Here is a 14920-nt window from a genome sequence, read left to right as displayed (position 1 = left end):
TTTCTGTGATATCTGCTATTCTGATATAATGACTAACTCTTCTACTAATTTTACTTGTTCAAGCTTCAAATGTTGATGATTGTTTCAGTAGCATAATTAGCACGTGGGCCTTGATTTCCTTGAAAGCACAGCATTCGAGTTGATCCGAGTAACATCCCAGCTAGTATCTTTCAGTTGCCTGAAAAAACAAATATATAAACAAAAAAAGTTGGATACAAGAGTAGACACCATATGGATGAAGTATCTAATTTGGTCAGCAACTTTAGTTCCATTAGAAGGGCCTTATTGTCAGTAACTGCAGATTCATCAATCTGAATAGAACATTCTCATTTTTAGTTTGTCAATTAGCTGCTCTTCAATGTTAACTGACATCTCATCGATTTGTCTTCGAATTAAATTGTTGCTCAATGGCAATGCTTTTAAAATACTCAATGGGTTTTGATGCATCAAAAAACAGTCTCAGTAACTGTATGAGCACTACCACTTTTTGCAATGATTTCTGCAATTTTATTAGACTCAATCATTCCACTGTCATTTATTTGTGTGTTCTTCTTAAACAAGGAAATGGTGTTAGTTTTAAATTTTTAGAATGTTCAATGTTTACCAACTCTATCAGGATGTTTCCTTTTTAAGTGATCTAAAAGTCTTGGTTTCATAGCCTCATTTGAGGCTATTTACTCTCATAGCCTATACACTCACAAAAGCACTGTGGATCAAAAATAAACTTCCACAATAAAACAAATCAACATTAATTGTTGCTTAGAAAGTAGAAACAATAGACTGAAACATTGCCTCATCCCATCCATGCCTCATATATTAACCAATGAACCAAAAGAATAAATAAATAAATAAACCATGCCTGCCACCAAAGTCGCAGCTGTCGGAAAGGCACAAAGACAGACCAAGGATTGAGGAGACACTGCCTCTGAAAGCACTTAGGCATTTAATGCCTATGAAAGGCAAAGGTGGTTGAATTAAATCACACCCACTATCTTCCTTTTATCAAAATTTCTCACTCCTAATATAATATACCTATAAGTTAAAAATCTCAGGGGAAAAGAAAATTCAATGGGAGAAATTAAATATTAAGGAATAAGATGTTGTTGAGTAAGGTTGAACTTTGGAGAGCCAAAAACCATTGTAATACCCATGATTTTTTTGCCCCCATTGAGAATCCCTGCTTTAGAGGGCAACTGAAAAGCTCCCATGTCACCTGGCATTTGTTCCTTTCCATACAAATTAAAAGAAACTTCTTTTGTCATGAAAGCTCTACAGTTTTTCATTACAACAAAAAGTCTGAACCAGGGATAGTTGTGCTAATCTTAGAACTGAGAGAAAAAAAAAAAAAGCACATTCCAGTATGCCTGGAAGGAACAGAGAGATTTGGCATAAAATTTAATAGTGCAGCTCTGAATAGTGAATGTTTAGAGCTGCACTATTAAGCTTAAATCAAACCTCATGTGGCTGCTATGCAGGTTTGTAATGATTAATAAGTAGTGATCACTTTCCTAATGTATTTAGTACAATTAAAATTATCCTCTAATTATTTCTACAAAGGGTACTAGGAAAGTTTTGCAATATGATGCAACAATGAATCACAGGAAGCTGCTTGTTGCTGCATGTTGAGACATGTTCATCGTGCATAGTAGCCGCCGCGCCAAGTCGATGGGCATTCGCATTGCTGCTCCTTCCCACCTGGCTACGGAGGCGCCAGTCGATGGGCTCAGTTATTCATTAGTAGTGAGAGTGTAAAGTGCTTGCGATGGCATCGTGGTCACGAAATGAGATAAGGACAGTTTTGCGGTATAATTTCGTGCGTGGTTTAACCATAGACCAGTGCTTAGAAGAAATGACTCTTGCACTAGATGATGATTGTCCACATCGTACAACGATATTCAGGTGGTATAGAGAATTCCAAAGGGGAAATTTCACTCTAGAGGATTCTGAGAGGCCGGGAAGGCCACGAACGTCAGTTACGGAGGAAAACGTTACTGCTGTGAGGAAAATGCTTGACGAAAACAGGCGAGTGACCTACCAACAGATAGAGGATACTTTGGGCCTAAATGCACCAGCAATTCGTTCGATTCTGCAAGATCATTTGCACATGAAGAAACTTTGTTCTCTCTGGGTGCTGCATCAACTGACTGAAGAGCAGATGACACGACGTGTGACTTGGTGCCGGGAGATGTTAAAAAAGTTTGATAAGGGACAATCTCGGTATGTGAACAACATCGTGACAGGTGACGAGACTTGGCTGTACTATTACGATCTGCCGACCAAGGCTCAAAACAAAGTTTGGGTCTTTGATGATGACGACACACCCGTAATTGTCAGAAAATCCCGATCTGTAAAGAAGAAAATGATAGCTGTATTTTTCAAATCGAGTGGAATTGTGGAACGTGTCGTTTTGGACACGCAGAAGACAGTCACATTTAAGTGGTATACTGAACAATGCCTGCCTAAAGTCATTGGATCTATGAAGAACCTGCGGCCAAAGTCAAGAATGGACACCTGGTACCTCCATCACGATAATGCTCCAGCTCACCGCGCCAAAGCCTGCACCGAATATTTGACCACGACAGGACTGAAACTTCTCGAGCACCCTCCCTACAGTCCAGACCTTGCTCCCTGCGACTTTGCACTGTTCCCGCATGTGAAAATGAAGCTAAAAGGGAGGCGATTTTCCAGTGATGAGGACCTTCTACGGGCTTGGGACAACGAGTGTGCTTTACTCCCTAGTGAAACTTGGCAGAACTGGTTTAAAGATTGGTTTCGGAGGATGGAGAGGTGTGTTGAATGTAGAGGAAATTACTTTGAAAAAATTAAATAAACAAAGCTGTATTGCAAAACTTTCCTAGTACCCTTTGTAGATTGTACTTATTTCTTACATTTATTTTTACATAAAGGTTCTGTAGTTTCTCATTAACAACAGAACAAATAGGTGGGGACCTGTCTGAATTCTTGGTTTAATTAAGAATACAAGTGAATTGCTTAGAAAAAGCAATGCTATCTTGCTCAGTTAAATACTAAGCTGATCCAACTCTGGATTTATGATGGAAAATCAGGTCAGTCCTTTGCAAAAAGTCTCTTTCCCAAAAAATAATAAAATTCCATTAAAATTGGATTTTTTAATTTTTATTTTTGCAATCTGTTTATTTTCATTAGTGATTTGATTGTCAGGTTGCTGTAATGTTGCAAACAAAAACACACAATAACAGCACTGTTCTGTTATGTGCAATAATTTCATAGTACATGTGTAGTACAAAATTAATTTTAAAAAAAAAGTATGTACATGGTGGCTGTTTTTGATTATATGTCTAACTAGAACAGCGGCAACCTTTGACAATGCAGTTTAAAGAAATGGTGAGAAAAATAATCAGCACTTTTCAGAGTTAACAAATTGCGAAGTACAAATGATCACTAGTGAGTGGCAGAGACTCATGTTCAAACAGTTCATAATCCAAAAGAAGTTTTAAAAGAAGACAAACTGTTGAATCCTCCAAGTAAAAACTGTTATCAAAAACTTCTGGTGAAACCAATCCTGAACAGTCTAAGCTGATCATTTTCAGCATACAGTATGTGGATGTGATATCCTCACATCCACAACTGAGGACACATTTCCACCTTCTTTTATAATTTTTTTTTTTTTTTTTTTAACCTGGGAATGTAAAAAATCCTTACTATTAATAAATTGGCTGTTCAGATAATGTGTTAATAAGTAAATTACTGTAATCAGAAATAAAATCAATTTCTAAGGTTAATAATAAAATCCACACAAAACAATTTTAAAGGATATCCCCAAGCTGGAAAACCTTGTCTTCCATAGCCCTTTTCAGGATGGATTGTCAGTCGAGCAATTTCACCTTTCTGCATGGTCATACAACCTTCATCCCAACCTGTTTAAAGAAATAAATTTTATTCTTCTTTCAAAATATTTAAAAAGAATAAATATAGATTTATTTAATACTGCAAAAATGCAAATGTCGGCAGCGTTCACGAATAACTCTGCTCTCAGTTCAAGACATTAAATGAACATATGGCCAAGTATGAGAAAATTCCTGATAGTTGAAGCAAAAATTTCTGTGCATAAATCTATTTTGATGGAATAGTGCAGCTTCAGGTATGTGATGCTTTTATTGTTTTAGTTTGTTTTAGTAATCAAGCAATTTTAGACCAACTACAATCTTGACTTGCAGAAAATGTTTACATCTGATGGTGTATCAAAGATGTTGGGCAAAGTTAATGGTGTAGCAAAACAACCAAAGCAAAATACACCGATGAGCCAAAACATAACCACCTACCTGATGTTGGTCCTCCATGTGCAGCCAAAACAATACAACACATTTAGAAATTTTAGCATAGACGCTAAAATTTCTAAATGTGTTGTATCTGGTACCAACATGTAACCAGCAGATCCTTTAACTCCTAGAAGGTTTGTGGTTGAGACGCCACAGATCGGAGTTGCTGTTCCAACACAAACCAGAGATGCTTGATGGGATTGATGTCTGCAGAATTTGGAGGCCAGGGCAATACCTGGAAGTCTTCCTCATGTTTTGCTAACCAGTCTCAAACAATCCGGACGATGTCGCATGGCCCATTGTCCTGCTGAAAGACTGCACCGCCAGAGGGGAAGGCCGTTGTCACGAAAGGGTGTACCTGGTCAGCAATGATGTTTAGGTTGGTGATTGACGTCAGAGTGCATGGCACATGGATGACGACCCAGGAAATCCCAGCAGAACGTCACCCAAAGCATGACACTGATGCCACTAGCTTGTTTTTGTCCCACGGTGCATCCAGGCACCATCACTTCCCCAGGTAAAAGGCACACACGTACCCGGCCATCCACATGGTGCAACAGGAAACATGATTCATCAGACCAGACGACCTTCTTCCAATCACTCAAGATCCACTTTCAATGCTTGCTTGCCCATTGTAGGCTGTCGCCGGTGAATGGTGGTTAACGGGCACTCAGAGTGGCCTATGGCTATGCAGCCCCACTTTCAGCAGAGTTCAATGTACTGTGTGTTGTGACACATTACCCCCATCACCAGCATTCCAATTACTGCCTAGTTGTGCCAGAGTTGCCATTCTGTTGCTACGTACCATCTGGGAGAGCCTTCACTCAACTCGAGCTTAATGAGCCGTGGTTGTCCAACAGCTCTCTGGGAGTTCATGGGTTTCCCCCTCCTAGGACCACTTTCGGTAGGTACTAACCATGGCTGACCGTGAGCATCCCACAAGCCGCGCTGTTTCGGATATGCTCTGACTCAGTCGCCTGACCATTACAATTTGCCAAACTCGCTTAAGTCCACTGCCTTTCCCATCTGAAGAACAAGAGTAACACTGATTAATGGAGCTCAGTATCAGGTGTTTTTATACTGTGTCCCGACCCGCACTGTAGTTCACCTGCAGTTGCTTCAATTTGCATAACGACTCGCTGCTCGTTTTGGCTCATCGGTACACTTAGTTTAATAACAGCGTATTGCACACTGAGGACTTGGCCATTTGTGACGGTCAAATTAATACAAGAACTCCCTGACTTATGTAATACTCGACTTTATGTAAGTTTTGCCAGCCGGTGCAAACTTAAAAAAATTGTGGAAATGTGTTTTGCATCCCGTAGGAATAAATGGAGGTGTTGTGAAAATATCGTAATGTGAACCCAATAACACTTTTTTTTTTTTTTTTTTTTTGTTGTAATTCGTTCCAAGTCCTTGGAAGTTGAAAATTTCACTATACTGTATTACTAAGCTATTTATCTCTCTAAAAGGTCATATTTATAATGGAAATTACACCACCCTTTCATCGTTATCATATGTTCCTGTTATAAAAATCAATTTTGAATGCCTTTGATTTTTTTCTAAAGCATGTTTCTGGAGGTCATGACCAAAAAACAAACAATTTGCACTTTCCAGTTTATCGGGCTTTTCTGTTAGTACATCTAATTATAAACGGGTAGTAAACTATCTTATTGCATTTGCGATAATCCTGATAAATGGAATTCTGTGGGCTTTTACGTTATTATGGAGAAATGTGTTCCCCTTCACTGAAATCTTCAATCATATAAAATGCCAATTTTCAGAAACTTCTCTTCATTCCTATTTTATAATGATAAAGTTAAAGCAACCAACGAAAAAATTGCAAATGGAGTGCCAGGAAACAAAACAAAATAGATTCAGAGATGAAGATGATTAATTAAGAAGTACGAAGCAGGGCAAACTTTGTCATCTATTGCAAGAGAATTAGGTCTTGTTGCTTCAAAATACTATTTTAAAGGACAGTGTGCGTATAAAGGAATATGTCAAAGGATCAACACACTTAAAATCAACGGTGATCACAAAACAACGTACAGGTGCTATATTGAAGATGGAACAGCTGTTATAATATTGATGGAAAATGAGATTCAGAAGAGAGTGCCCCTGAGTCAAATGACCATTCAAGCAAAAGCAACAAGTATTTATAAAGATATTAAGGATAAGTAAGGTTAATGCCAAACCCAAGTTCGTGGCAAGCAACAGGTGGTTTAATAGGTTCAACCATTGTGCTGTTTCCTAAAACATTAAAAGTATGTGAAGTTTCCAGTGCCGATTCTGCTGCAGAAAAATTGTGATGTGTTGGAAAAAAATTATTGAAGGCTGCTATTCAACGCAGCAAATTTTTAACATTAAGACTGCTCTGTATTGGAAAGAAATGTTGGATGAAACATACATTGCCAGGTTTCAAGGCTTCAAAAAATAGGGCAATGCTCTTGCAGTGGAAGATTACAGATTAATACCACTGCTTCTGTACGATTTAAGGGCATCAATACAGCCACCCTACCCATGCATCTCCGATCGAACCAGAGAGCACGGGTAACAACAGCTCTTTGAGGATTGGTTTAAATGCTGCTTCATTCCCGAGGTTGAAAAATATTGTAAAGTCAACGACGTTCCTTTTAAGATTTTGCTTCTATTAGATAATGCTGCTGGACACCCTACGCATCTAGACGATTTCAATTTGAACGTGAGAGTCATATCTCTACTGCCAAACATGACTTCACTCATCCAACCTATGGATCAGGGTGTTATTTCATAATTAAAAGTATACTAATTACGGCATTTGCACGGGCATCATCTGTGGTAGATGGTGAGAAAAATTTTACGTTAAGAGACTTTTGGAAATCTTAAAATATTTACCACGCCATCTTAAACACCTGGGCAGAAATGACTAAAAGTTGTTTAAATAGCGCATGGAAGAAAATATACCCACGGCACGTAAAAGGCTTTGAAGGGTTCAGCCTCCAACTGAAGGGTTACTTCAGTTGGAGGTTGTTGCCATAGACAAGGAGTTAATAGTGGAAGAAGAGAAGGAATTATCTAATGAAGAACTTATTGACTTGCAGGCAGCAATAGTGAAAGAAGAAAATGCTGAAGCCCAAGATGAGCCAAGACGCTTCATTACCACAGAGATGGCAACAGCATTTTGTGAAATTGCATCGGCAATGGCAAGGTTTGAGAAAACAGATCCTGACAGCGAACAATTCTTAAAAGTTAACAGAAGGGTGAGTGATATGCTTGCTTGCTACAAATAAATCTACAATGAAAAGAAAAAAGCCACTGTCCAGTCATCCATTAATATGTTCTTTCATAAAATTTTGAGCAGCTGACCCCTTCTAAATCTCCACAGCGGCATACATATCAGTTGAAGATGTTGATTCTGGCAACAATGCTCAAGAGATAAAACTTACTGATATGCCTGCCTGCCTCTTTTTTTGTAATTTTCCTGTGCATGAGATAAAAAATTGAATAAATACAACTAATTCTATTCACATGTTCGAACATTTATTTTTTTATTCAAATCAATTCAGCAAGCACAGTTGAGTGCTGCACAAACGCGAGGAAAATTCCGACTTATGTAGAATTCCACGGAATGCAACCCTTACGTTAATTGGGGAGTGGTGGTATCATGTTTTTTCAATCAACAACAAAATGATGGAAATTATCAATGCTTCTGAAAATGACTCAGATGCATTCAGACCTCTCAATGAAGTCAGGTAGTTATTCAGGCACTTTGGTCTCCAAGCAATAATCAGAAACTGAGGTGATTGAATACTTTGAGGAAGATAAATCGAATGATCCCATTTCAAAATACTGCCATAAGAAGTTGACAAACATTGAATACCAAATAGTCCTAGAAGTTTTGAATGATATTTAGAACTAGTTGCACTGCGTAAGCGTTTGCAACAGCATGCCCTGACACCACTTGGTGCACTTCATTTTGCACCTGGCAAACTGAACAAGTTAAGAAAGCAGTATCTTAGTAACAATTTTGTGGAGTGAGAAAGTTAAGGGTTTGCTTAGCAAAAGCTGGAAGAAAACATTGCAGTGGATATGAGTTCTCTGTTAACTTTTATATATAAACCCACTTTGTTTATTTAGAAGAGAGGTTTTTTTACAGATGAAGTACAAGAATGGTCAGCCTTTGATTGTTCAGCAATAGGTGAATGTGACTTCATCTACTGCCTAGAGAAAGTTAATGTTTTATGTTTAAAATACTCAGTTAAACAGTGCAATGACTAAATTTGCTATCAAGTAAAAATTAAATGCAAACGACTTAAACTTTTCTAGTATCCTGTGTGACTTGAACAAGATTTCAAGTTAATGAATTCACTCAAAAACAAATAAGAAACTACTTAGGAGAGTGTAATTTGTGTGCTGATGAGAATTAAAAGCTTTCAACTGGATGGAGGGCTCATTAGTCTCGATAAAGTTTACACGGAATGGGAAATGCCAAAGACAGGAGAGAGAAAAATAAACAAATAAAATTATTTATACACTGTACAGGCTGTAGTTATCTTTATTCACATTATAAATTGCATAACATAAGAATAAAACAATATTCATATTAATTTCCTGTTTAACTGCATAAAAAAAAGTATCTCAAATTTTCTGTGAAAACATAAAAATAAAATAATAGCTATGAGAATGACTATATTAACAAAAATTTCAGGTTTATAATTTTATATATACTCAATTTAATGCATACAAGTTTATGTTACTGGAAAAAAAAAAAAAAAAAAAAATGCACAACTTGAAATTTTTGCGCACACAGGCCATTAAAAATTAGAGGGAACATTGCTACAGTTCCATGTTTCTTTTTAAGTAACCGTGACAGAGTATGCTGGTTTCAGCCAACGTTTGCAGCTATATGTTGCCTATCAAGGGCAACAATTATACTGTTCTTCCTTGGAGGATTGAAGAAAAAATAGCACCATTGTGGATGTTTTTATAAGCAAGATGATGTGTCTTGGTTGGCAATTTTGCCTAATCTGACATTTTGGAAAATGTCAGATTAACCAAATTATTTTTAGCAATGTTAAATCCACTGTGCATGTATGAAGAGGTGGGTGTGTGGAGGCCCACACCCCAGGGAAGCCTGTGTCAGTTTCAAATGTTTGAATATAACCAAAGAAAGGAAAGTCAGATTGACACTTTTTTAGTGCAGGTTAACAATGATCCCACTAATTACAATTTTAGAGCTTTCCCCAAAAGAAATTATACAAATGAAAGTGTTTCATGCATTGCTCTAGAAATAAAAGTCAGGTGATCATGTAACGAAAAATTTTATCATTATGTATGATATTCCAATGCTCCTATCTTACCTTGCCCCAGAGAACCACCTGCAAAAAAAAAAATCTAGAATAGCAGTTCTGATCCTTATCACACTTTCAGCACTTATTTAGAATATTCCTCTGCACCTTTGTGTATCAGACTAATCCATATCCCTTATGCACCATCTATTTCTCCTTACCCCCCCTTAAAGGAGAGAAAAAAAAAAAAAAAAACTTTGCCACAAAAATGATGTTTATGTGATGACAGCTAGTCATCACATAAACATCAAATGTCGACACTTTCCATCCTAGGTACATTTGATAAACAAAAAGCTCCTGAAATGTAATGCAGTGCATAAAGCATCAGAACCAGGTTGCTAATTTCTGCAAAATGCATATGAAAGTGGCAATAAACAAAATCTGTATAGCATCTATTATTAATACACACCTCACAAATGGCTGAACTGAAGTTTGTCTTGTTGTGTACAGGTGGATGGTGTCCACCCATTTATACATGGTAATTCAACTTCCAGTGAACAGATTTTGATGAAATTTTATATTTGGGTCTTCTAGAAAGATTTGAATTTGTAGCAGTTGCTCTGATCCCTTTGAAGACTTTACAACTTATTTAGAATATTCTTGTAGATTGCTGTACCCAATTCCATGTTAATAGGTTAACTAATATCACCAGCACCTGCCAAGTGCAGATGCAATGGATGGGTTAACTTTCAACATGAAAGCAAAAACCAACCAAATAGTTGCAAAGCTGAAAAAAAAAATAATAATTAAAAAAAAAAAAAAAATATATATATATATATATATATATATATACACCACTTCAAATCACTGTAGTAAAAGCAAAGATGTCTTTGGTTTCCACTTTATCCTCTGGCAGTTCATAGTGCTGTCAGTTCTATCCTAGGCAACTGGTTGTAGTACAAGCTTTTCTTAGAGAAGTAACTGGTTCCTATTGACTCAAGGTTCCTTGAAGAATTCTTCGATGTGGTGAGGACTTCATTATTCAGTGTCTGTGCAAGGCAGTTCCTTGTGCTGCTGAGATGAAGTATAGATTGAGCCACATGCCAGCATTAGATTGTTTTCTTACTACAGTGTTTGCTTTTGGTATGGTTTGCCAAAATACTGATAACACCATACTTTGAAATGGTCTGACAATTATTTATAATTGTCAGCCTGTTGGGGACTGTTTTCCATATGTATCTGTTTTTGTGTAGTCTTAGAGGGCCTACCCAACCTGTAATTGGACAAAATAACAGGGAAAGTAGTATATTACAGTTATATAAATTCTGTACACTGACAGGAGTATTGCCAAGCTTTGGCAGGGACTCACCTAATACAATAAATAAATATATTTAGGATTGTAGAAAATATAAAGTTTTTAATCATTGATTAACACGGGAACATTTTCAAGGGTCACCACAACCACTTAATTCCTAGTATTTGATAATAATACATGCCTGAAATGTAAAGTAATGCGTAATTTTGGAAGATCAATTTCTTTGCTTATTATTTTCAAAAATTAGACTTGGAGGAAATTCATTTGGAACTAATGTTGCGGAAAAGAGATCTGTACATATTTTGAATTTTATTCTCTTATAACTAACTTATTTATCCCTTTTCAAGAGGATTCCTTGTACAATCAGATATAAAGTTTCCTGAGCAGTGCAGACAAGCTGCTAAAGTAGCTCATGGGGTTTTGTCACTGATATATAGGAATTTTGTTATCAGGGGGTAAGGAGGTGAGTATCCCCTTGTATAAGGCAATGGTCAGGCCACACCTTGAGTACTGCATACAGGTCTGGAAGCATCATTTTAGGAAAGATATTGAGCTACTACTACCGAGTGCAGAGAAGGGCAACGAGATTAGTGAGTGAAACAAAGGGTTGCTGTTACTAAGATCGGCTTAAGTTCTGCAAATTGCAGCATCTAGTGGCTATGCACCTGCGAGGTGATCTGATTGAGGTGTATAAGGCCTTGAATGGTTTGAGCAAGCTCAATGCTGGTGGGATTGTTCCTCTTGCTCAGATTCCACACCTGAGAGGGCATAAATTCAAATTGAGGAAAGACAGTTAAAGAATAGACGTATGGAATTTGCCTTTAGTCAGTGGGTGGTTGATTGCTGGAACAAACTTTCATTTGTTGTTGTGGAAGCTGACAGCTTAAATTAATTCAAGGCTAAAAGGGGCAAACATTTGGAGTGATACTTTTTTCCTTCAAAATGTGCCGCAATCTACCATCTCAAAAATTTCATTGCACAAATCGAGGTATGACTGTATATTTAAAATTCATCATGATCGACCGAAATTAAATCTGTGATCGACTGGTAGATCGCGATCGACTCGTTGGCCATCCCTGCAATATAAACTTGCTTTCTTGTATCACATGCCTCTACTAATGCTAACACATGGGAACTTGTTCCAACAATTAACCACCTGTTTGGCAGAAGGAAAAGTTATACATATCTATCCTGCAACCATCCTTCCTCAATTTGAATTTATGCTTCCCATGTATATAGTCTGAGCAAGAAGAAGAATGCCATTAGCACTGAGCTTTAAAATCTCAAAGCTTTAAATGCCTCAATCATAACTGAGCTGTTGCCTAGCCTCCAGACACTGCAATTTGCAGATCTGAAGCATATCTTAAGTGCACACTTTTTGGCCTCAAAAATCCCATTGCCCTTCTCTGCACCCATTCCAGCAGATCTACATTCTTTGTAAAACTAGGCATTCACGCCTGTATGCAGTGCTAAAGATGTAACCACTGCCTTGTACAATGGGATAATCACCTCTTTATCCCTGCTAGCAAAATTTCTTAACAAAACACCGTAAGCTGTCCTGACCGCACAGGTTTAGTACCACAGTACCCAGAGAATAGTACCACACAGCTGATACATTAATCTGGGATTACTGCTACACAAATGCAGAACCTTGCATTTATCAATGTTAAATTTTAATTGCCATTTCTCAGCCTGCCTGCCTAATTTTTCTAGCTCTTGTTACAGTAGCATAGTTTGATTACTTGTTTTTATTAGGCTTGAATTTCTGTAGACTAACTGTTGGAAAATGCATGTTAAGGAATATTGTTCCACAGAGCAGAAGTAGAAGGGATAAATGAAATAAAGTTGGTTTTCAAATCTGACAGTGAATGGACGGTGACTGAATTACAAGTATGAATTCAGAAGTGCCCATGGAAGGAAAGCAGCAGAAATTAGGGCATTAATTAATGTGGCCTAGCTGCCCTCTTTTAGATAGTCTAGAAGCTTGAGAGAGAGAGAGAGAGAGAGAGAGAGAGAGAGAGAGAGAGAGAGAGAGAGAGAGAGAGAGAGAGAGAGAGAGAGAGAGAGAGAAATGGTGAGACTTCGGTGGTACCACACAGGGAAACAATATTCCATAGTGGGATTGATTTAAGATTGTACAGAGTGGCTGTTTAGAGGCATAACTTAGTTAATTATTATTACAGTAAACCCTCAACTAATCCAGACAGAAATATAAAAAACTCTGTTCACAGTTGAGTACTTTGAAAGACACACAGGAAGGGACGGAACATACATTACATTGTCTTGCGTGTTGTTCAGTATCGTTGTTGACTCTGAGGCAGACAGATATTACTTATATCGCTTCATTTGTGTACTTCTTTTTACAAATGTACATAAGTTAACATTTTATTTTATATTATAAATTATTGGTTCTAAAGAATTAAAAAATGAAATAAAAAGAAAACATTTTACTTTAACTACCATTAATAAGATCAAAGTGATAGAACTTGAAAATGGTGTTACTGGAAAAAAAAAAAAAGCTGAAAAATTTGGTATTGGCCAAGAGGCTGTGTCAGATATTAAAAAACAAAAAGAATCTACAAAGACATTTCCTTTAAAATTCGATGTAGGGAGTGATAAAATCAGTGTATCAAATAGACAGACATTAAAAAAGCCAAAAGATTGTTTGTTATTTGGTTTTTAGGAGCGTTAGCAACAAAGGCCATATTGCTCCGGGATATGTGGTGCCCATTCCCTGACGTTTCCGCATCCTCTGTATTTGGTGGTGACGGGCTCGAACCCCGGTCTAATCAAGAAGCATGTACTACGCACTGCTGCTCCTTCCCACCTGGCTACAGAGGCACCCTTCCAGCATTGTCTATACTTGCTAACAGGAGAGATTGCTTCTACAGGGATGGGATACACTTAGCATTAGCAGAGGCATTTGATGCAAGAAAGCAAGTTTACGCAGCATCAGCCAAAAAAAATAAATAAATAAAAAATAACCACTTCCACTTCACCCCTCTGTTCGTTCGAAATACCTGTCCAGCTGAGCCTTAAACTTATTTAGGCTATCAACTTCCACGACAAGGGATGGAAGTCTATTCCACCAACCAACCACCCGCTGGCTAAAGGCAAATTTCCTCACATCTATCCTACATCTGTCTTTTCTCAATTTGAATTTATGCCCTCTCAGGTGATTATTCTGGGCAAGAGGAAGAATCCCATCAGCATTGAGCATGCTCAAACCATTCAAGGCTTTATACACCTCTATCAGATCACCTCGCCGGTGCCTATTCCCAGACACTGTAATTTGCAAAACTTAAGCCTTTCTTCGTAAGAGCACCCCTTTGTTCCATTCACTAATCTTGTTGCCCTTCTCTGTACTCGTTCCAGCATCTCTACATCCTTCTTGAAATGAGGCCTCCAGACCTGTATACAGTACTCTAGGTGTGGTCTGACCATTGCCTTATACAGTCTGTCCTCGTATAGCACGATAGTTGCGTTCCTAGAAATCCTCGTACAATGCAAAATCGTGCAATATAAACAACAGGCCCTATGGGAAAAGTAGGGTTAGGTGCCGACCACCAAAGATTGAACACACATTTGGAACCAAAACTTTACCAAACACAATAAATAATCGGGTAATTTTAATCGTTATAAAAAACGTAAGTATTTTATAACGATTAAAATACGTAAAAAAAATAATATTATATTATAACAAAGTATTTTTAGTATTTTTTAATACTAAAAAAGTATTTTTTACGGATAAAATACGTATTTTATTCGTAAAAAATTTATTATATTAAATAAAATAGTCGTAATAAAATACGTATTTTATAATACGTAAGTATAAATTATAATACGTAAGTCGTAATAAAATATTGCTAATGCTTCTATCGTAAGCAAACTTGCTTTTTGTTTGATTTTCTATCCAAAGAGATGACAGCCGTTCCATCTCTTCCAATTCTTTGTGTCTTAATCTAATGGATTTTAATTACACTTTGAGTTGTTCCCGCTATAAAAGTTGTTTTTATTTTCTCCGCATTCTTTGTAAT

General features: G+C 37.2%; 1 protein-coding gene across 1 annotated transcript in view; it reads right to left on the bottom strand.

The window, feature by feature from the left end:
* Positions 1-14920, bottom strand: part of LOC150076658 (uncharacterized) — a 61571-nt gene that overhangs the window by 2306 nt on the left and 44345 nt on the right. Inside the window, exon 3 of the mRNA XM_090386024.1 lies at positions 3797-3896. Within this exon, the coding sequence (XP_090242150.1) occupies positions 3797-3896 (100 nt within the window). The remainder of the gene's footprint in view (positions 1-3796; positions 3897-14920) is intronic.

The sequence above is a fragment of the Mastigoproctus giganteus genome, chromosome 12 (assembly GCF_048544385.1).
Source record: "Mastigoproctus giganteus isolate SK-2022 chromosome 12, ASM4854438v1, whole genome shotgun sequence".
Classification (NCBI taxonomy): domain Eukaryota; kingdom Metazoa; phylum Arthropoda; class Arachnida; order Uropygi; family Thelyphonidae; genus Mastigoproctus; species Mastigoproctus giganteus.
Note: the sequence above shows the minus strand (reverse complement) of the source record. Positions and strands in the feature narration are given on the sequence as shown.